At 40.2% G+C, this 21,206-nt stretch overlaps 1 protein-coding gene across 1 annotated transcript in view; it reads right to left on the bottom strand.

Moving 5' to 3' along the window:
• Positions 1–21,206, bottom strand: part of CHMP4C (charged multivesicular body protein 4C) — a 28,956-nt gene extending 7,750 nt beyond the window's left edge. Inside the window, exons 1-2 of the mRNA XM_026495825.4 lie at positions 20,738–21,206; positions 1,511–1,688 (exon numbers count right to left, since the gene is read on the bottom strand). Of these exons, the coding sequence (XP_026351610.1) occupies positions 1,511–1,688; positions 20,738–20,927 (368 nt within the window). The 5' untranslated portion in view covers positions 20,928–21,206. The remainder of the gene's footprint in view (positions 1–1,510; positions 1,689–20,737) is intronic.

The following is a 21,206-nucleotide window of genomic DNA, read 5'->3' as shown; positions in this document are numbered from 1 at the left end:
AACTACCTGGGGAGAAAGGCTGTGATTCTGGGATACACTTAGCCCCCCGCCTACAGCAGTGAGAGAGGATTTTGACTCTGATAATGACTCTAATGATCTTTCTGAAGCTGTCAAAATGACAGCCGATTGTCAATGAATTATCAAGGCAAGAAAATGTCAGCAAAGATGTCCTCACTGGCCCCAGCCTCCCCCTCTCCCACTTTTCCCATCCACAGACACCTCTCTATATCTCTCAGGCACTCATTGTTCTTGTGCATCTTTTTTTTTTTTTTAAGATTTTTTATTTATTTATGTGACAGAGAGACAGCCAGCGAGAGGGAACACAGCAGCGGAGTGGGAGAGGAAGATGCAGGCTCCCAGCGGAGGAGCCCGATGTGGGACTCGATCTCGGAATGCCGGGATCACGCCCTGAGCCAAAGGCAGACGCTTAACGACTGGGCTACCCAGGCGTCTCTTGTTCTTGTGCATCTTTGACCCAGACTTCACCGTGATATCCAATCTCGGGAAAGGATCAGGTCCTGGGCATTGATTTCCTAGTGTGAATGTAAAGCAAATTATCACCAGCCCCACTACCACCATGGATATCGATACCGAGGCCTTACTTTGTGCCAGAAACTGTGCTAAGTGCATTGTAGCTAGTATCTCATTGACTTTTACAACGGCTACACGAAGTAAGTACTATTATTATCTCCAATTTACAGCTAAGGAAATTGAATCAGGGAAAGGCAAAGTAATTTGCTCAAGGACAGCTGGTAATAAAACTGGGATTATAACTCAGAAAATCTGAACTCAAACCCATGCTCATAGCTATTATTCTAGGTCAATATTTCCCAAACACCTGTTAGTATCAGAGTCACCTAAGGAACTTGGTGATAAAAACAAAAAGGCCCAATCCCTCCCTTCTTCAAGGAGCCTGGGCATCTGTGTTCTCTTTTGTAGTTTTCCAGGTTTGATAACCACAGTTTGACAACCATTATTCGATAATTCTAACACTCTCACAGGTGTTGACATTTAGGCCTTTTTTAAAACTATAGTGTGAGGGGCACCTGGGTGGCTCAGTCGGTTAAATGTCTGACTTCAGCTTAGGTCATGATCTCAGGGTCCCAGAATCGAGCCCTGCATCAGGCTCCCTGCTCAGTGGAGAGTGTGCTTGCCCCTCTCCCTCTGCTCCTCCTCTTGCTTGTGCGTGCTCTCTCTCTGAAATAAATAAATAAATAAATAAAATCTTAAAAAAAACAACCTATAGTGTGAAAGTATTTGCAGGTGGAGTGTCAGACAGTATTGAGACAACTGGGAAACATAGGGTGAAATGAATGTCTTCATTTTCTCATGGTCTTTCTTTTTTTTCTTACTCTAACTTCTTATCTTTCTTTGAGGGGGCATTCCATTCCAACATGTCAAAAAACCTCAAATGAGCAACTCCATTCCTGCCAACATCATTATATAGTTCCAAAGGCTCTTCCCAACATTGAGGGAATTTTTGACTTGGAGGGAGACCAAAGTCACTCACATGTTTTCATGAACTGCTTTCATCGCTTTTGCCGCAAAGCCCATGTTTCTTAACACCTCGGTGTTGGTGTGTGAGTTTTCCAGGGCTTCTCTCTGGAACTCAATGGTGGAAAGTGTGCCATCAATCTGAGTAAGCTGCTTCTCAAACCTCTTCTTTCTCTTTAGTGCCTGTAATGCAGCTAAATAAGGGAGAAGCCACATTTAGAAGGAGAAAGCCCAAGCCACTTACTCAAGAGACATTTGCTCTACACCAACCATAGACTCAGCCTTGTTGATCCCTACAGACAACAAGGATGCCAAGTAAAGCTGAGAAACTAACACTCACATCTGTCCTTTCAATTACCTGCACCAACTACCACTCCCTCAAACATTTTGTTACTCTTTTCTACCAAAGATCTGGCAACAGGACGAAAAGTCAGTTTTCATATTCCAAAAAATACAGCTCAGAAGTATTTCTGTTGGTATAGGATGGATAAAAATATGAGTAAAAATCATGCAGTAGAAAAATAAAACTTTAGAGGAAGAAAAAAATCTTAATAAGTGTCTATTCTAGCCCAATTTCTTTATTTCAGAGACAAGCTAATCAAGATCTAGAGAAGTTATGTGACTTTCTTGAAGGCAGACAGTGAGTAGCAGCTGGAACCCAAACCTAGGGTGATGAGATTCATGTCTTGGTCTAAAATGATTATGAGATGGTCAGCAAGGTTACATCTAACCACGAGCATCCATAAAATCAGCACTGTTACGGGTCATATTCAAGGATTAGATGGCATGCTGGTAAGAGAAAAAGTGTTGCTTTCAGCGAAATATCCAAATACCCTCCTGTTAGCTCTTTAGCAAAATAACTTTACCTATTTCATTTGAAAATCACAAAACTAACAGTCCTTTTGACTCTGGTACCCCTGCAAAAAAATACCTTAAAATATGAGTTTTGATAGGGCATTTAAGGAGAGTGCAGGAAAAGAGCATCAGAAGAATGTTAATATAAAGATGATTAAGTGGAATTGACAAAAGAACTCAATTAGCTACATGGTGTCAGAGTGAAGCACATAAGTTACTGCAACAGAAATTTCTGAGAGAAGGCTATCTTCGAACTCTGCTTTGGTCAATTTATTCTTATAATTCCAAGAGATTTGGTTTACTTATTCTAATGCTTTTTGTTTGGTGCGCAAGACCCATAGCCATTATAGCTTCTTGTCAGATTTCACTGGTTATCAATATGAAATATTACTCTGTCCCATTTAATCCTCTTTGCCTTAAATTCCATTTCTTTTATATTAATGAGTCAGCTTTCTTTTTGTTATAATTCGCCTGTAATACTGTTATGGGAACCTCTATTTCAAAATTGTTTTCCATTTGCTCTATTGCACCAATACAGATAGCATATACTTGACTATGTAGTTGGTGTGACTGTTTTCAACCCATTCAGATAATCTCTATTTTTTAATGTAAGATATTAACTCATGTTATTTATTGTGATAACTGATATATTATCTAATATCATCTTTTTATTATCATCTTTTTGTGTTTTCTGTTATATTTTGTGTTTAATTCTGCTGTCTTGTCTTTATGTATATTGATCAAATTTTATTTGTTCATTTCCTCCCTTTAATTTTTTGGACAGTTATATATACTAAATTCATTCTCCTAAGAATACTCTTGTATTTAAAAAAGACACATACAATTGAGTTTTCTATCCATATTAAAAATTAATCAGTATTTATAATTTACTGTTCCCAAATAAGATTCCTTTCTCACCCAAGACTTTCCAATGTTTGATTGAAATAATCTGCAATTTTATTAGTTCGAGATGATTACTAGTTGTTTTTACTATCCTTTCAATTTTTAAAGGAACTTTTCTTAACAATTGCATTAAGTTTCACAGATACAATTTCAACAGTTTACAATAAACCATAGTATTTGCTGGCTGATTTTCTTACTATTGATTCTTGTATCCTACATCATCCTTTCATGGATTATTTTTACTTTACTGGAATAAACCTTAAAGTGTTGTATTTTTTTTTTCCAGAAAAGGTGCATAGATATAAATTCTCTAAATACCTATAGGTCTAAAAATGTCATGTTGCTTCAAACTTGAATAAGAGTTTGGATTTTTTACAGAAATCTGGGTTCAAAATATTTCAAAAATTTTGACTATTCCATTGTCATTGGGTAACCAATATTCCAAAAGTTTGATAATAATATTATTTTTATCCCTTTGTAGAAAATTTGTTAGCGTATTTCCTCTTTGGAAATGTTTAAGTTTTTTTTTTTTTTTTTACCTTAGAGTTATGAAATTTCACCAGCATAGGACTAAGTGTGTACTTTTTATTTTTTGCTTTTCCCAACTAAATATTTGGTGAGTTTTTTTTATTCTGAAAAATTAAGTCTTCCTTCAGCTTGGGGAAACTATTCTTTAATGTTTTTTATTACTTCTTTCCCAGCCATTATTTCTGCCTACTTTCTTGTTTTTGTTTTTTGGTTTTTAAAAAGATTTTATTTATTTATTTGAGAGAGAAAGAATGAGAGAGAGAGAGAAAGGGAGAACAAGAGCAGGGGGAGGAGAGGGAGAAGCAGACTCCCTGCTGATCAGGGAACCATCGCAGGGCTCGATCCAAGGACCCTGGGATCATGACCTGAGCAGAAGGTAGACACTTAACCAATTGAGCCACCCACTTTCTGAAATCCCTATTTATTTCTGTATTATAATCTAAATTGTACCCCTGTCCAAACCATTCTCTGTTTTGAAATCCTTATATGATGGATGTTGGATTCCTTGGCTCTATTCTCCAATCTATTAATGTCTTTCTCTTTTTGTTCTATGTTCTGGGATAATTCCTTAACTTTATATTCTGAATTTCTAATTAGTCTTCATACATCTATTCTACTTTTTTGCCCTCTTATTTATTTTCAATTATGTTTTTTAATTTCTAAGAACTTTTTCTTACAGCTGCTCATTTTTATGGCAGCCCGTTCTTGTCTCATAATTCAATAGCTTCTTGAATCTCCCTGAAGATACCAACACAAGTTTTGTCTTTAACATTTTTTATTTCCTACATTCTCTCTCTTCTCTTGGGTTTGGTTGTTTGTTTTGCTTATCTTAACCCATTCTTGCAATTTCTTTCATCGAAACTCTTCTGAGTCTGTGTTGAAAGCTCATACTTATAAATCAAAGACTAGACTAGTTAGTATAAGTAGCTGGGCTTCTTGTAGTTACGTAAGTGTATTTTCCCATGAGGTCTCTCTTGAAAGGCAAGGCTGCCCAAAGCTCTGTAAAAGAAGTGGGTGTGGTATTCCATGGGAGGGAGCAAGTAGACAGGCTTGACAAAGAAAGGCTTTATTTTAGGTGTGGAACATTGTTCTCTATCTCCCTGGTGAGTGGTAACTGTCTTCCCCATCCCTCCCTGACCACTGTGGAAGTCCAGGGTTATTAGGTTTTGCTTGGCTTCCCTCTCCAGGTGCAAAATCACAATTTAAGTCCCTGCTGAATAGCACTGACACTTTATTTAGGAAAGAGTTTTTATTTGTTTAACTTGTTCTTTAGGAAAGAACTAAAACAATTTTTTAAAAAATTATCTGGCATAAAGGCCAGGTATGATATCACACAAAATCACCCTGTAGACAGGCTCATCACATTAACGACCAGAGCTGTGTAAGAGTTTTCTCCCCAACACGCGAAGAATGGTCAACTGACCCTCTGTGCTAATACCCTACCTGTGGGTGCATTCGTCCTACTGTATTACAATTATTTATAAAACCTATTCTACTCCATCTCCCCTACACTAGTTACAAGCCCTTTGAAGAAAGATGTAGCATCCTACTCTCCTGTTTCCCCAATTCTGGCCTAGTTCTGGCACACGGCCAATAAAATATATAACAAAAATTAACATTGAGTATTTGGTATATGCCAAACTGGTGTTAAGTGCTTTATGTGAATTATGTCATTAACTCTCACAAAAACTCCAAGAGTAGATATTATTATTGGTCTACTTTACAGAAGATGAAATGAATAAATATTAAATAAATAAATCTGATAATTTTGTAAACATAGTATAATGACAGCATGGTATAATAGAAAAAGTATTGCCTTCAAGGCCAGAGTGTGACTTCTCCCATGACTTAATAAATGTGTACTCTTGGGTGAGTCATTTCCCTCTTTAGGCTTCAGTTTGCTATTCTGGAAATGGGTATATAATCCCCACAATAAAAGGTGATTGTTTTAAGAATTAGGGATAACTTATGGAAAATACCTTACACAGTCCCCATGCAAGGCAGACACTTAGCAATTAGATATTATTATTAAAAATAGCAATTTATATACATTTATTAATTAATGCAATTGTGTATCTTATTTCTGAGACCAATGAGCAAAAAGTCACCTGTTTTTTCATCATAACTCACATAACAGGAAATAATATTAGGAAACATTAGAAAATATTAGAAATATTTGGGGCACCTGGGTGGCTCAGTCGTTAAGCATCTGCCTTCGGCTCAGGTCATGATCCCAGAGTCCTGGGATTGAGCCCCGCATCAGGCTCCCTGCTCAGTGGGAAGCCTGCTTCTCCCTCTCCCACTCCCCCTGCTGGTGTTCCCTCTCTTGCTGTGTCTCTCTCTGTCCAATAAATAAATAAAATCATAAAAAATATATTAGAAATATTAGAAAATCTTAGGAAGCTAAACTTCAAATACACATCTCCACCCAACATACCCAGAAGTGGAATGTTCCAAGGGAGGAGACACCCTATCTTGTTAGGCTGGTTCAGTGTCTATACTTACTTGAAACCTAACTGGTATCCATTGACCCAAAAGCATTTTCCTTTTCTTTTTTTTTAGAAAAATTTTAAATTTCTCTATTAAAAAATACACCATGTTCCCTAGTAAGAATTAATTTTAGATTACTTTCTAAAAATCAAAAAATGCAATTTGATATAAAGGATGAGACTTCAAAGTTCCTAGCTTTACATTTTAATCCTACCCCTACCAGTTAATAACTGTGCATAATAACCTTGGAGTGTGACCTTAACTCTTAAGTGATGTTCCCTACTTAGATGATAATAATAGCAATAATAATACACAGATGACAATAGACCATTGTACTCTGGAGTCAAGTTGCCTACTTTCAAACCTAGGCTCCATCTATCCATAGCTGGGTGACCTTACATAGGTTGCTTGTTGGAAAACAAGGATACAACTCATTCAGTGGTTAAGGATTAAGTGAAATAACACATGCAAAGTATTTAGTGCCGTGCCTGACACATAGTGAGTGACTACTAAATACTAGGGATCTTCATAATCATCATCATTATCTCCTTCTCAGGATTGTCAGAACCATACGGTGGGAGCCACATGGTATAATGCCCAACCTTGCAAATGTTTGTTGTTAATAATAATGAGTTCTGGTTTGGGCACAGTTTTAAATGCCTATGTTAACATACGGTTTCTGCCCTTCAAATTACGTGGGAGAAATTCGAAAATTTACTAAGAGTTGAGATCTCAACTTACACATTAATTCCCATACCAGAAACTAGGGATTGGCCTATACCAGAGTCCTAATCTCAGAGGGAGCCAGTCAGGTAATGAAAGGTAGGTGAAGCAGAGAGAGGTTAGGGAGAAAGGCCTTCTTTGTTTTCTCACCTGTGAGAGAGAAAAAGACAGAGGAATATTAGTCTCCTATAACAATATAATATAATAGTATAAAAGTGATAATAAATGGCAGTAGACCCTGGCCCCAGGATCAGGGAGTCAACAGGAAGAAGCAGGAACTCTGGCAACCAGGCAAGCATTAAGCCTGATCTACCCGAAGCAACCCCGTTGGGCCCCAGTCCACGCCTACCATGCCCCGCCTTTCACAAGCTCAAAAGAAGCAAGAAATTTGGATTTGCGTGCAAAGTCCTTCAAATTTAAAATCTGACTTCCATGTGTCAAATCACCTTGGGTGAGCAAACCCAGCGATTTCTGCATAGGCTGGACCTGGCCCCAGAACACCGGACACTTCCTGTGACTTCTGCCTGGCACAGGACGCTTCTCCCAAACACTAAGACAAGAGCCTTGCGTTCCCAAGAGCCAGAAAGTGTATGTGAAGAGTGTCCTCGTGAGCTGGTTCTCGCATGAAAAGATGATGCCTCAGGCCCACCAGGAGTTAGACAGGCTTTGATTCTGTTTTCTAATTAACAATCGGGAAAGAAATAGCTGCCTATTTTCAAAGACACGGAACAAACACTGCAAATTTAGCAGTGCTCCTGATTTGGCAAAGAAGGAGGTTTCCAGAGCCATGTCATTTAACCTGCATAGAAGGTGCAATTCCATCTTCAAACTCCTGTATGTGCTTTTAAGCAGCAGGTGAGACCTGGACAGCATTCTTTCTGAAACAAAGGAATCTACTGTATTCTTTTGTGGTGGAGAAACAGCCAGGGGTTTTGTCTCTCCGCTTCACAGTGATGTTCCTTCAGCAATGGAGTCTCAGAACAATGCCCTGCACGGACTGCTGCGAAGGGATACATGAGAGCTCTTACCAACACCTTGTGAGGATGGGGGCTGAAACTTAAGAATTACTCACTTGAACCAAAATTCCACCAGCCTTAAGCAGCTTGACTCCACTACTACACGGCCAGAGGAGGAAGGCTTTCAGTCATCTATGAAAAATAACTGAAAATGGCAGAAAACAGTGACAGTTCCATTGTTCGTATAATACATAGGGCATCTTGGTTTTAAAGGTCAATCTGTTCTTCACTCATGGAGAGTGTATACATCTGTGCATCGTTAATCCATTAGTTGGCAAAAAAAGAACATTTTAGAGACCATCATATCCAGCGACAATAGACAAACCTGTGTGTGAAATATGAAACTGCATTATGACAGCTCTTCTCTCTACCAGGAATGGTTGATCTCTAGAGAAGTCCTAAAAGATGGGGCCTAGAAGAGAAATCCCAGAGAGTGCTTAAGAGACATATGTCACACATAATTGGTCGTGTCGTATTTGCTTTTAACTGGGAAGTGTCATAATCATGCTGTTTTATTTGAGAACCTTTAAGGTGAGCCCTGTTCTTACTCACATACAAATCACTTCATTAATTAAAGAATACCTTCTATTTATGACACCTTGTTGTAGTTCTTGAAAAACACAATCTGAATGAGCATTATGGTAAGCATTCCACAAACGGAATAAAAACAAAGTGTTTCTGTTCAAAGTCAGATCGAAAACAGCTGGGAGAATACTAGAAAGCTGTAAGGTTCATTTGGCCAGGACCACCCCATTATGAATTTTCCTGGCCTTCCTCAGTTTAAAAAAATACTCTCATCCATTCATTTCAGCCACTCCGTGAGTATATACGGAGTATATACCATGCGGTCAGCACTACGTTAGGTACCTCAGGGACAAAGAAATAAGGCTGTAATCTCAGAGGGTCAAATACGAAGTGGGTGTTCAACCACTTATTCATCATTGAACAAGCATTTAGTAAGCACCCAGTATCTCCCAGACGCTGTGACTGCAGTTACTAACGTGTGTAAGTTACATTTCAGTAGCAGAGGAGACACAGAGGGAGAATGACGGGGCCATGTAGAAGGTAGGTGGTGCAGACAACAGACAAGCTCTCTCTGGAGGGTAAGGGAAGGTGCCACAGAGGAGGCGATGTGGATGAAGCCAGGGTGACGGTCTACACATGGACGCAAACAGCAAACACACCACTCAAGAAGGAGCACGAGTGATAAAAGGTGTCACCGGATGGATTCCTCCCAGCCCCCAACACTCTCCCTGACGCAAATCTCCTGCTGGACAATGTGAAGTTTCTGGCTGGGATACATGAGAAGCCAGAAACCATAAACCCCCAAATAGAGCAAATCACACCAGCTTGCCACACTGGCTAGATCTTCTATGTTACCTCCATATTTTCAGAGGTCTCACCAATATTAAATGTCATGGAAAGGGTAAAGAGCAAGCTAAAAGACTAGAACACGGCAATGGTGCGATAGATTATACAATGGCACAGCAGAAGCCTGAGAAAACAGCAGAAAAGAAGGAGGCTGGAGAAAGTAAATAAGAGATATTCTGAGGAAAAGGACATTTGGAAGCGGAATACTGCTGTGAGCAAGCCAGTAACGTTGGACTGAAATCAGTAGGAAAGAAAGAGAAAGGGTGATTGGTTAATATTATAAAGTATAAAAGATTAGAAAGAGGATAATTAGCGCCCTCCCCATCTCCAGAAAGATAGGAAATGGACAAAGGAAGTTAAAGTTACTTTCCAACAGAAATGCTGCTATTCACTTTTTTCCTAAAAAAGCTCACAGCTACTTTCGGAGATGAAGCAGTTTTTACTGCCAGGATGTTGCACAAGAGATTATTAAATCTGAGAGTGAAAAGTCATGGCCAAAAAGTGCTATCAACCTTGAGCTGTCAGAAAAGGAAGGATGCTTGCATAAGACTCATTTCATATAGCCACTGAAATTCTTATTTCTTATAATTAATTGCTTCTGAGGTCGATTGCCAGGCAAGTTGAATTAACCTGCAATTGGAACAACATACCAATGTAGTAATTAAAATGTACTTGATATTCTTTGTAAAAAGCCAATTAAATGTTTGACCAGGCGGAATATATAACTGATTGAATGGATGAGTTTTTTTCCTTGCTACTAGTATTATTAGTAACCTCACACACTGGTAACCTCTAGGGCCTGCTACTGCCTAAAATGTAGGGAAATTAGTATGAGTACAAAACCAGCAAATATTAAATAGAAAAAGTCAGAAAAAGCAATTATGCTTAATTCTAGAGGGTAGACATAAGTACCTATAAATGTAATTCTATATTACATGTGTACATGTATACGCGTGTCTATGTATCTGTATGTATGCTAGCACATATATGTGTGTGTATTTATATATACGTGTGTGTGTGAATATGTACGTATGTATAAATGCATATAAATGTATAACATAGTTCTATTTTCTACTTATAGCAGGTATTCTTTGTTCATATGATGCACCAATGTTTCCTACTATGGTGTCCATGGCTTACAGGTGCTCCTGAGAACCAACAAACTATATCACTACAGCGCCCTTCAGCTCTCACTGCCTGTGATTCTGTGATTGTTGCTTTGAGATCCTATGATCAACAAATCTTGAAAAATATATAGCTCCTACCCTCAAGATCACTATTTCTATTTTAAATTTTTTTTTTAAAAAAGATTTCATTTATTTGACAGAGAGAGACACAGCGAGAGGGAACACAGGCAGGGGGAGTGGGAGAGGGAGAAGCAGGCTCCCAGCGGAGCAGGGAGCCTGACGGGGGCTCGACCCAGGACCCTGGGATCACGACCTGAGCCAAAAGCAGACACTTAACAACTGAGCCGCACAGGCGCCCCATCTATTTTAAATTCTTTAAGAATAGGTTTACCTTGGGGCACCTGGGTGGCACAGCGGTTAAGCGTCTGCCTTTGGCTCAGGGCATGATCCCGGAGTTCTGGGATTGAGCCCCACATCAGGCTCCTCTGCTGTGAGCCTGCTTCTTCCTCTCCCACTCCCCCTGCTTGTGTTCCCTCTCTCGCTGGCTCTCTATCTCTGTCTAATAAATAAAAATAAAATCTTAAAAAAAAAAAAAAGAATAGGTTTACCTTGCAATTGGTGCTGAACTACACTATTCTCTGACTTTGCGAGTTCAAGTGGCTGAACAATACTCAACAAATGAAGGTAGTTTATAGAAATAAAATTTTTCAAACTGCTCACAAAAAGATAAGCCAAAGGCTCTTATATATGTGATCATTAAAATATGTATAAATTGGTTTAACGTAATTATAATATTTTTTCTTGCTGCAGTTAACAAAGTATAAGTTTTGAGTTAGGATAATATCTTTGTTCAAACTCCAGGGTTATGTTGACTTTCACTTACATGTACTAAATACATGGCAAGAATCAGTCACGGAAGTTGCACTGCTCACTGAAAAAGGCCTATTGAACAATGTTACTGCTAAAGCAAATAAGACACACCCATTGTGCGAAAGAACCAAAAAGATTCACCAGAAATTCATATTTAAATAGAGAATAAAACATCAAAAGCATTGGTTGAATATTTGGTTACATGATTTTATTCCTCTAAATATATATGTGAGCCAAATGTAAAGACATACCTTTTATTTCATGTAACCCGGATGGTTGACATTAAATTTTAATTTTTAAATATTTTAACTTCTGTAAATATTCCTAACTCTTAAGAGAATAATCAACTTCTCCTTTCCTGTCATTTTAAAATCTCCATTCTCGTTTGCTTGCTTTTGGGGGGGTGGTTTTGTTTTGAGGGTAGCAATCACAGCATTGGTATTTAAGTCACTAGGTCACTAGATGGAGGAAGAGTTGATAGAGATTGCACAGAGCAGGTGACAGTGGGGCTTTAGCTAGCCCCTGTCCTCTCACTGGAAATACCCACAAGTTAGAGATACCCGGGAGAAGGGCTTAGCAGTGGGCTCAAAGATTCATTGGTTTGGGTTTAGGAGTTCTCACTGCTTTAAAGCATAAACTTTGGACTAAATATTTCCAACAAGCAATGCTCTATTAGAACCACTTGTTTGAGGTAAGAAATCAAGATCTCTGGTACAGGAAAGTCATTATTCAGGAAATAGATTGCTACTTGCTTAATATGTATTCCAGACTCTTGCTTTTTCGTTCCTTCTCCTTCTGCAAACTTTTAAGACAATTGTGTGTTTGTTGAACTTCTATCAAGTGATAGTCAAAAAAAAAAAAAAAAAATAGGAGAAACTAAGATTACCAGTCTGTACTAAAAGTTCTGGTTACAGTGTACTAAGGCAAAAGATTGAGAATGGAATTTTAAAAAATAAACCCTCAATATTACCTTTATATTTTAAGTATCTGTGATAATTTGGTCCTTTAAAAGTACAAGTACAGGGGCACTTGGGTGGCTCAGTCGGTTGAGCATTTGGCTCTCCATCTTGGCTCAGGTCACGATTTCAGAGTCGTGGGATGGAGCCTGTGTTGGGCTCCATGCTCAGCAGGGAGTCTGCTTGAAATTCTCTCCCTCTGCCCCTCCCCCGCTGTGTGCTTTCTCTCTCAAAAAAATAAATGACTCTTTTTTTAAAAAATACAAATAGATTCACATATACTTAAGTATATTACAAAAAATGTATCCCAAAATAAATCACCCTCGCCCGTTCCAAACCTGATTGCCAAAACAAAGCATTATAAAGTTAAAAAACTCAGTATTAGATCTTGCCTTATATCTCATTGATTAGACTATCATTCATTTGTCCCATTTTCTTGAAAATGAAATCTGATCTGAAATTAGTAGCTCTAAATACTGAGAAACACACAAGTAATTCTAAGCACATCTGATCTCCTGCTATAATTTCTCAAAATGTATAAATCATATGACTTTGGCATAATCAGCATGTTAATAATAAATTTTCTACCTTATTGTGGCTAATTCAATTAACTACAAAGTAGTACATATCAAGGAAAATTGTATTCTTTGTATAATGTAAGTATTTTGCAAAGAGCTCTATTATCCAGCTTTGTGAAACTTAAATGAAGAACAATAATAGTGACTATTCCAGAATGTATAATGCTGCTCCAAATTCATGAAGGGGGACAAAAAAAACCTTGATGTAGTTACATAACACAAGAAACAGTACCAATCACCCTTCTAGAAGTGGCTACAACACATCAGCCAGCTGTCAAAATCTGTGCCACAGATACTTGAAAAAGTGCTTCTAGAACAGAAACACCCTACACCCTAGTTTCTGAGAAATTACAAAAGAAGACAATGATAACTAGAGGCCAATATGAGCTCACAAAGATGACAATTATCAAACTCATCTCATTGGCCTGTTTCTTTCGGGTTACTAGATGCTGACTCCAGGTAAAAACCATAGACCACCCACTAGCCGCCTAACATTATGCACATTGAAATCAACCAGAAAGGCTAGAGTATCACAATCCTGAACTTATCCCAGATTTCTCGAAATAGAATCTCCTGGTGTGGCATTTTAAAAAGCTCCTCAGGTGAATCTGATGAAGCTAATACACTGTCAGTTCATAAATCAGCATTTGTGAAGCAGAGGTGTGTGAAGATAGTTTGGTTTCAGGAACATACTCCACAAGGCATATTGAAGCATTGTTAGGGAAAAGAGAAAAAGTTGGAGAAATAAGATGATATGGGCTAGAAACGGAGATCAGGTATCTTGATAGCTAGAGGAATAACTGAACTCACTGAGTGCAGATCTGTCAAATTGGTAATCATGCCTTACTTGAATCTTAGATGAAATGTTGTTACTATAATGTAGAGGTTATCCTGGAATGAAGTCTCTAGAGGCATGCCATGAGGCTCTGTCCTTGGGTTCTGTCTTATTCAATATATTTTAACAAAGCCTTTGACAGTAAAGAAAAAAAAAGGTGTTGATCAAATTTGTGACTGGTTCAACAAAAAGAAATAGCTCATCTATAAGACAATAAAAATAGAATTTTAAGACTTAATTGAAAATAAGATGATATTTAAGAGAAATAAATGTAAAATACTGAATGCAAGCTTAACATATTGATTTAAATGGGGAGAGGGTAAATCTGGCTGGGATTTTTCACTTTTTCCAAATACATTGTAGAAAAATAACTGATCCTCATCAGAAAAAGCACAAGCAAACTGAGGCAATATTAACAGAACAAAAGAGATAACAAGCCCAGGGCATTCTGCTGGTTGGTACCTAAATGGGTGAATGAAGGTCTAAGTCTACTAGGATCCCTGCCAGGGCTCAGAGGAAGAAGGGAGGCAGCAGGAAAGTGAGAAGTTTTAATACTTCAGCTTAAGTAAATAGACTCCCAGGGCCCATTCAGATATTTTAGGTTTCCCAACCAAGAGGTGAGAGCCCCAGGGGAGCTCCTGACGTTCGGGGGGAGAAACTGGGGCTGAAAACTGAGGAAGGGTCCCACTTTCATTGATCTATGTTTTCCAGAAGAGAGATGAGGAGTTGACTGGAGAATAAAACCTGACTCACATAAGGGTTGTTAATGCCCCAGGAATAAAACTCTTTCTTTTCTCTGGCCCCAGAATACACGGAGTATGGTACAAAATAATCAGATAATCAGGGGCCCCTGGGTGGCTCAGTTGGTTAAGTGTCTGCCTGTCTCAGGTCACGATCTCAGGGTCCCTGGATCAAGCCCTGAGTCGGGCTCCTTGCTCGGTGGGGAGTCTGCTTCTCCCTCTCCTTTTGCCGCTCCCCCTGCTCCTGCTCTCTCTCTCTCACACTCTCTCTCTCAAATGAATATATAAAATCTTTTTAAAAATCAGATAATCAGAGGCAAGCAGAAACTCTACGATGATGCTTGGTTGTAATCTGAATACTGGAAAACTCTGAGACTCTTCAAAAGGACTATGGAGTCACAGAACCATGTGAACTTCCATCAAGAAAACGAGTTCTGGCTGGCTAATGAGGATCTGTCAGAAGCTTCAGAAATGTTTCTTCAGCAGGAAACAGAAGGGAGGTGGGTAGATAGTTCTCACCTGGGTCTCTGAGAGATGGAGGAGGAAGGAAGCAACAACGGCCACGACGAGGGAAGAAAACATAGTGTAGAGGCTTCCAGTTCAGCAGCTCACCCAATACAAAACCCTCCTCAGTCCCCAAGCTTAGTGGGCATCAGAACCACTGTGTTATCTGGTCAAAGTTCAGATTTCCGGACCCTACACTCAACCTACCATGTTAGAACTTTGAGGGGGTCCTTGTGAGTATACATTTTAACAAGCACTCTCAAGGGATCCCGATGCAGGTGCTCTGCGGGCCACATTGTGAGAAACTCTCTTTAGAAAGGAGGTCACCAGGTAAGTGATACCTCTCAAGGGAGCTCCCATCCCTCAGGGCCCTGCATTCCGCATCAGCCTCCTATTACCTGAGCCTTGCACGCTTTGCCCTCCCTCCTGTGGCAACAAAGCTGACACACAGCTGACACAGATGTGATTCTTTTTATACAGAAGTCCTTCTGATTCCCAGTGTCTGAGACTGCAGAATTCAGCTCTGTGACGACTATAATAAAAAGCAAACTGAAGAGCCCAAAGAGGTTAGTACACCAGGCTAAACCAATGGGATCATGCTCACACCCCCAGCTCCAAGGAAGACCAAGTCTCATCGTGAATCTGAAAGCAAATTCAGCCTTGCAAGAAAAAAAAAAAAAAAAAAATCCCAGGCTTCAAAGTGAGCTGGCTTACTCAAATAAAAGACTCTTTGCCTTAGGGTCTCATTCATCAGATCCCTGATGAAGAGGTGGAAGGGCCTCAGCTGCCAGGTTTCACCGGAATCCTGCGTAATGATACTGAGGAGGGGTTCTGGCCAAATTCGCTCCTTCCTAACCTTTCATCTCTTTCGGCCCACTTCCCACAGCCTGAGGCCTATGGGTAACCCAGGCCGGATCCGTCCCTTTCCACATAATTACGTATTTGACGTTCCTGCTCAGTCTAGGACGAGTTAAGTAACAGAGGCACTTAGGATGTAAATTTTAGAGGACAATCACTCTCAGGGTCACACAAGGGGGGTCTCTCTCGCCTCCCCCTAGACCCGGCCGTGGGGTGCAAACCTCAGCACAGTAAGGGATAACTGAGAGGTGACAGTTGAGGTCACAGAACAGGAGACAGAAAAATGACTGCTGCCCTCAAATATGTGAAAGAGTACATTGAAAGAGACTGATAGAGTACATTGGTTCTATGTTATTCCAGAAGACAAAATTTGAACCAGTAAGTGGAATTTAGTAGGAAGCCAATTTCAGCTGAAAAAAAAAATACTGTTATCACAATGGCTGATATTTATAGAGCACTGAATTAAGAGCTTTACACAATGTCATTAATCCTCACAACTCTGAAGATCAATCTTATCCTCACAGTTATGCAGATGAGGGAATTGAGAATAAGACAGGCCTAGTAAACGGCCTAAAGCCACACAATGTCTAAGTGACAGGGCAGGGCTAGCAACCAAACCCAGGTTTGTCTGCTTTGAAGCTGAGGCTCCTGACTACAACACTAAGTTACTTTCTATCAAATGTGTAAAAACTGGGTCAGGACATTATATTTAAGCAAAATATAACCTATGGCCATCTCTTAGTGATATTATTTTTATTTATTTTTAAAAGATTTTATTTATTTATTCATTTATTTGACAGAGAGAGAGATCAGGAGCAGAGGGGAAGGGTAGAGGGAGAAGCAGGCTCCCCACTGAGCAGGGAGCCTGATGCAGGTCTTGATCTCAGGACCCCAGGATCATGACCTGAGCTGAAGGCAGATGCTTAACTGGCTGAGCCACCCAGACGCCCATTAGTGATATTATTTTTATAAAGGCCTCATAAGGGAGGTTAGAATAGTGACCCCCCTGAGGTGTTCCACCAAACCAGCTTGGCAGGAATCGTTTGCAGTATGCTGATATACTGATTCCTTCAGCTCCCGAGGCCACCGGCTCAGGGTATCAAGAGGCCCCGAGCTGCTAGTCCCTGGTTATCCCAGTGAAGTACACAAATATGAGGGCCGTAGATGCCGGGATGGGAAAAAAATTTAGGAAGCGCTTCCAGACTAACATTACTATGGGTTTAAGTTCCTCATCCTTAACCCTGGCCACAGGGAAGAATCACCTGGGGGCATTTTTTTTTTTAAGATTGACTGATTGATTGATTGATTGATTGGTAGAGAGAGAGTGTGTGAGAGAGAAAGAGACAGAGAGTGAGCAGGGAGGTGCAGTAGGGGAGGGAGAGGGAGAAAGGATCTGAAGCAGACTCCGCACTGAGCATGGAGCCCAAGAGGGGGGCTGGATCCCATGACCCTGAGATCTTGACCTGAGCGGAAACCAAGTCAGATGCTTAACTGACTGAGCCACCCAGGCACTCCCTGGGGACACTTTTTAAAAGATACTGATGCCTGAGCCCCACCCCAGTCAATTATATTGAAATCTATGCAGGTGGGACCCGGGCATCAGGGTGCTTTAATATACTGCCAGGATTGAAACTGCTCTTGATGACAGTGCTCAAAAGAAAAAAATTAGGTGGTTGGTAAAAAGTTTGCTTTTCCACAAATCAGATGACCAGTTATAAAGCTGGAGTAATCTACATAAACTGCATGAAAGTATCTCTGACCTCCAATATTTTTTTCTTTTTTCTTTTTCTAATGGCTATTAGAATTTTTTTATTAGTTTCAGAGGTAGAACGTAGTGATTCATAACACCCGGCGCTCATTCTAACAAGTGCCCTCCTTAATGCCTATCACCCAGTTACCCCATCCCCCCACCTCCAAAATTTTTAACCAAATTATAAATCTTGCTCCAAGTGTTAATCTTTTAGATCAACAGGGCCTTGAATATCATGGGTGTTGCAAAACCAATTTGGTGGTGCACACTCAGGTTCTTTTTGGTAGATTACGGTAACTACCAAAGAAGTCTGAGGTGAGAATTAGCTATGCCAGCACAAGTTGGTATGAGATACAATGAGAGCAAGTTCCAGACTAATTCTGCATAAACAAACATACACTGGCAAGCAAAAACAGTTTAACTTGTTGCATTAGCTCAACAAAGTCCTGACTCGACATCCTTTCAGGGGCTCCAATACATCCCATATGAAAGGCTCACTGAAGGCAGCAACATTCCCTGGTAGGGTGCTGTGCCCTGTGGGATGTGCACTCTGTCAAAAATACACCTTAACCAAGACCTGGACATGGCGCTGATCTACGCGATCAAGCCTCAGGTACCCTTCCAATGTTAAGTTAGTTATATACCTAGTAGATTCTTATTGCCTGTTCTTACAATGGGAGGCAAGGAAGTGTCTCTAAATTATTTTAGCCAATGCACCTATTTAGAATATCTATAATTTCACCAATGAGATTTCATTCCTAACATTTATTATGCTAATTTAGAAGTTACTTGCTTTACCAATAAAACCCATTTTGACATTCCAAATGCTGTCGGATCTTCTGTAGTTACAGAGAAATAGATCACTGAAGAATTTGTAGTGGCCAAGAGTGTGGCCCTTTCTGATACCATGCTAGCTGGCCATTTAACCTACTATTCTTGGCAGCATGCTAGATGACCAGCCACGTCTAGAAGTAAAACTTTAACTGCACGTACGTTATGTCACCCAGATTATAAATTACAGCCCTTACAGCACAATATATAGCCCTGTATAATATACAGCCTTGTATAAGGCAAGGCCCATTTTGTACTAACTATATCAGGCCTGATTACACAACGTATATGAAAATATTTCCTGGTAGCTAGTAGAAAACAGAAACTATGTGTTTACGAAGTTATCGGATTTATTTGGAAAATGTTGATATTGACAGGGTTTCTAATACATGGGCCTGTGACTGAATTCTTTCCATTGTTTAGAGTACAGATGAATTCATGCTAACCAGCCTCTTTGTACTCCCAGAACCACTGTACAACCAGGCCTGGGCTAACACCGTGAAGTTGCCAAGGATAAATGATAAAGAGTAAGCGGCTTTTCTAACCCCAATTGGTTATTTGCATACGATACATGCATCAGTTACTTCTCTGGTTTAAGGAAGTTAGATTGATGCTCTTTATTAATGTTGTCTTTAATTTTGGGGGGGGTCTTAATAAAGCCAATTTGTAATATACTTTAGTGCATTACCAATTGGAGAACATTTCTGAAAAAACTCAATAAAACGTATATTACCTTACATTTTCTTCTTCTGAAAGCAAATCTACATTTTCACCACTTCCTAAAGCAGATGTTCAATTTTTAAGATTTTTTAAACCAGTACTTACTGAACAACCATTGTAGATAAAGTGATATACAGACCCGAAAGGATAACAGACATCCCTTGACAGACATTATGCAAAGTGCAGAGTGCTTATCAAACTGAAGAGGAAGAACAGAGGAACAGAACTGCCCATGACCTTGCAGCAGGCCATAATGGCATAGTATCTCTTTAGAAATTGCCATGAAATCGCTTCCCAAAATATTTTTGGACAAAAGTAAAAATAGAAACCAGCATTTAACTCTAAAACAGGCGAGAATGTCGTAGCAGAGCAGCCACAGAGAAAAATGAAACTTGGCCTTTTTACCGTTGGTAGTAAGTGGACACAAATATATCAGGCACATGTTTATGGGAAGCAGCAGAGTTTTCAAGGTCAGCTCCAGAAGGCATTATTCCTTTCCTGCATTAAACAATGGCAGCATCATTTAGGGCTAAGTAAATCTTCCCAGGGCTTTGTTACGACTAAAGAAGCCTGACTTGTGGATACAAGGTCAGGGTTAGGTGGTGGGCAGAGTTCTGGACTGCCGCTTCTATTCCTGAGTCTGCCATTACAAAACCATTTTTATTTCTGGTGTTACAAGACCAAATCACTTCAACTTCTCCCTGGGTTTTTATGTGTCCCTGTGCTGTTTACATCTATTCTCTACAAGGAGAGCAGTACACTGAAGAAACCAATTAACTCTGGAAAATAACAAAGGGTTCAAGGTGCAACAGGATCACCAAGAATCATTACTGGTTCAAAGTCCCTTGTGTGGTAAAAACCAGTGATAGGAAATATAATATTTAGTTCCCTGACCTTTTTTTTTCATAATAATATCTCAACTGCAGAACAGCCAGAACTAAACTCTTCAATGGCTTAGAAGCAAGGCAAACCAGAAAATATTAGAATATACTTCACCGGAGATTTCTAGGCAAGTTAAAATGTGTGATTCAATATATATAAACACACAACAGAAAACGTGATATTTGAGGTCAGCAGGGCTGGACTAGGGAAAGGCAAGACAGAAGTAAAATTTAAGGGAGGGGGCAAAAAAGGTCAGTAATCAGAATAAATAATACTTTAATGCTATGTTTTTAAAAATCAGAATTAATGCAACAAAACTCACGATGAACAAAATATCAATATAAAAAAAAAGTTAAGTAAAAAAGTGCCTTGTAGAACGACATAAGAGCCAGAGGCAAAAAGAAAAAATAATACCAATTCTGTCTTTATTTAAAATTTTTATATTTTGTTCATCATCGTTTTTTTGGCATTAATACTGAGCTTTTTTGTTGTTCGTTGATACTCCCTAACATTTTGTCATCCAGGACTGTGCCTTGCTCAGCTGACTCGAGTTGTGGCCTTGAGGGGTGAATACCAGTTCCTAGAAAGGCTGTGGGAGTAAATCTGGCCTCCTGGGGAACAGGTGCTGTGGGCCGGATTGCCCCCAAGGAAAGGGCTGGAGGCATCGGGATGAGAACTCACGCCTGCGGCCAGACCCCAAGCCTACCTCGCTTGTTCTGCGTGCCGTGCTTCCTGGCCAGGGTGAGTTCCCTCTGGATTCGATTTTCCAGGTACTCTTGTTTCTTGCTCAGCATCTCCTCAGTCTCCCGAAGTCGGGCCAGGGCCTCCTGGGGGCTGGGAGCAGCTCGGCTTTTAGAAGAGCCTCCCCCTTTAAAGAACTTGCCCAACTTGCTCATGGCTGTGGATTTGAGGGGCGAGCGTCCCGGCAGTGGCTCAGGAACTCCCCACCCGGCCGCGCCGGCGGAACAGGTAAGCGAGGTCGTCCTCTGCTCTCGGGGGGCCCAGAACCAAAAAGGCGGCGCTCCTGGGAATCAACAAGTCGTCGGGGGCAGGTGACACAGACTCCTGGGCATTTCCTGGCGGCCGGCTGGGCCCCGCCCCTCGGCGCGGCTGGGGCGGGGAGGGCACTGGAGTCGGATGTGCCCGTCCGGGCCGGCGCCACCCGGCCGTCCGGG

This window comes from Ursus arctos, unplaced genomic scaffold (genome assembly GCF_023065955.2).
Source record: "Ursus arctos isolate Adak ecotype North America unplaced genomic scaffold, UrsArc2.0 scaffold_6, whole genome shotgun sequence".
NCBI lineage: Eukaryota > Metazoa > Chordata > Mammalia > Carnivora > Ursidae > Ursus > Ursus arctos.
Note: the sequence above shows the minus strand (reverse complement) of the source record. Positions and strands in the feature narration are given on the sequence as shown.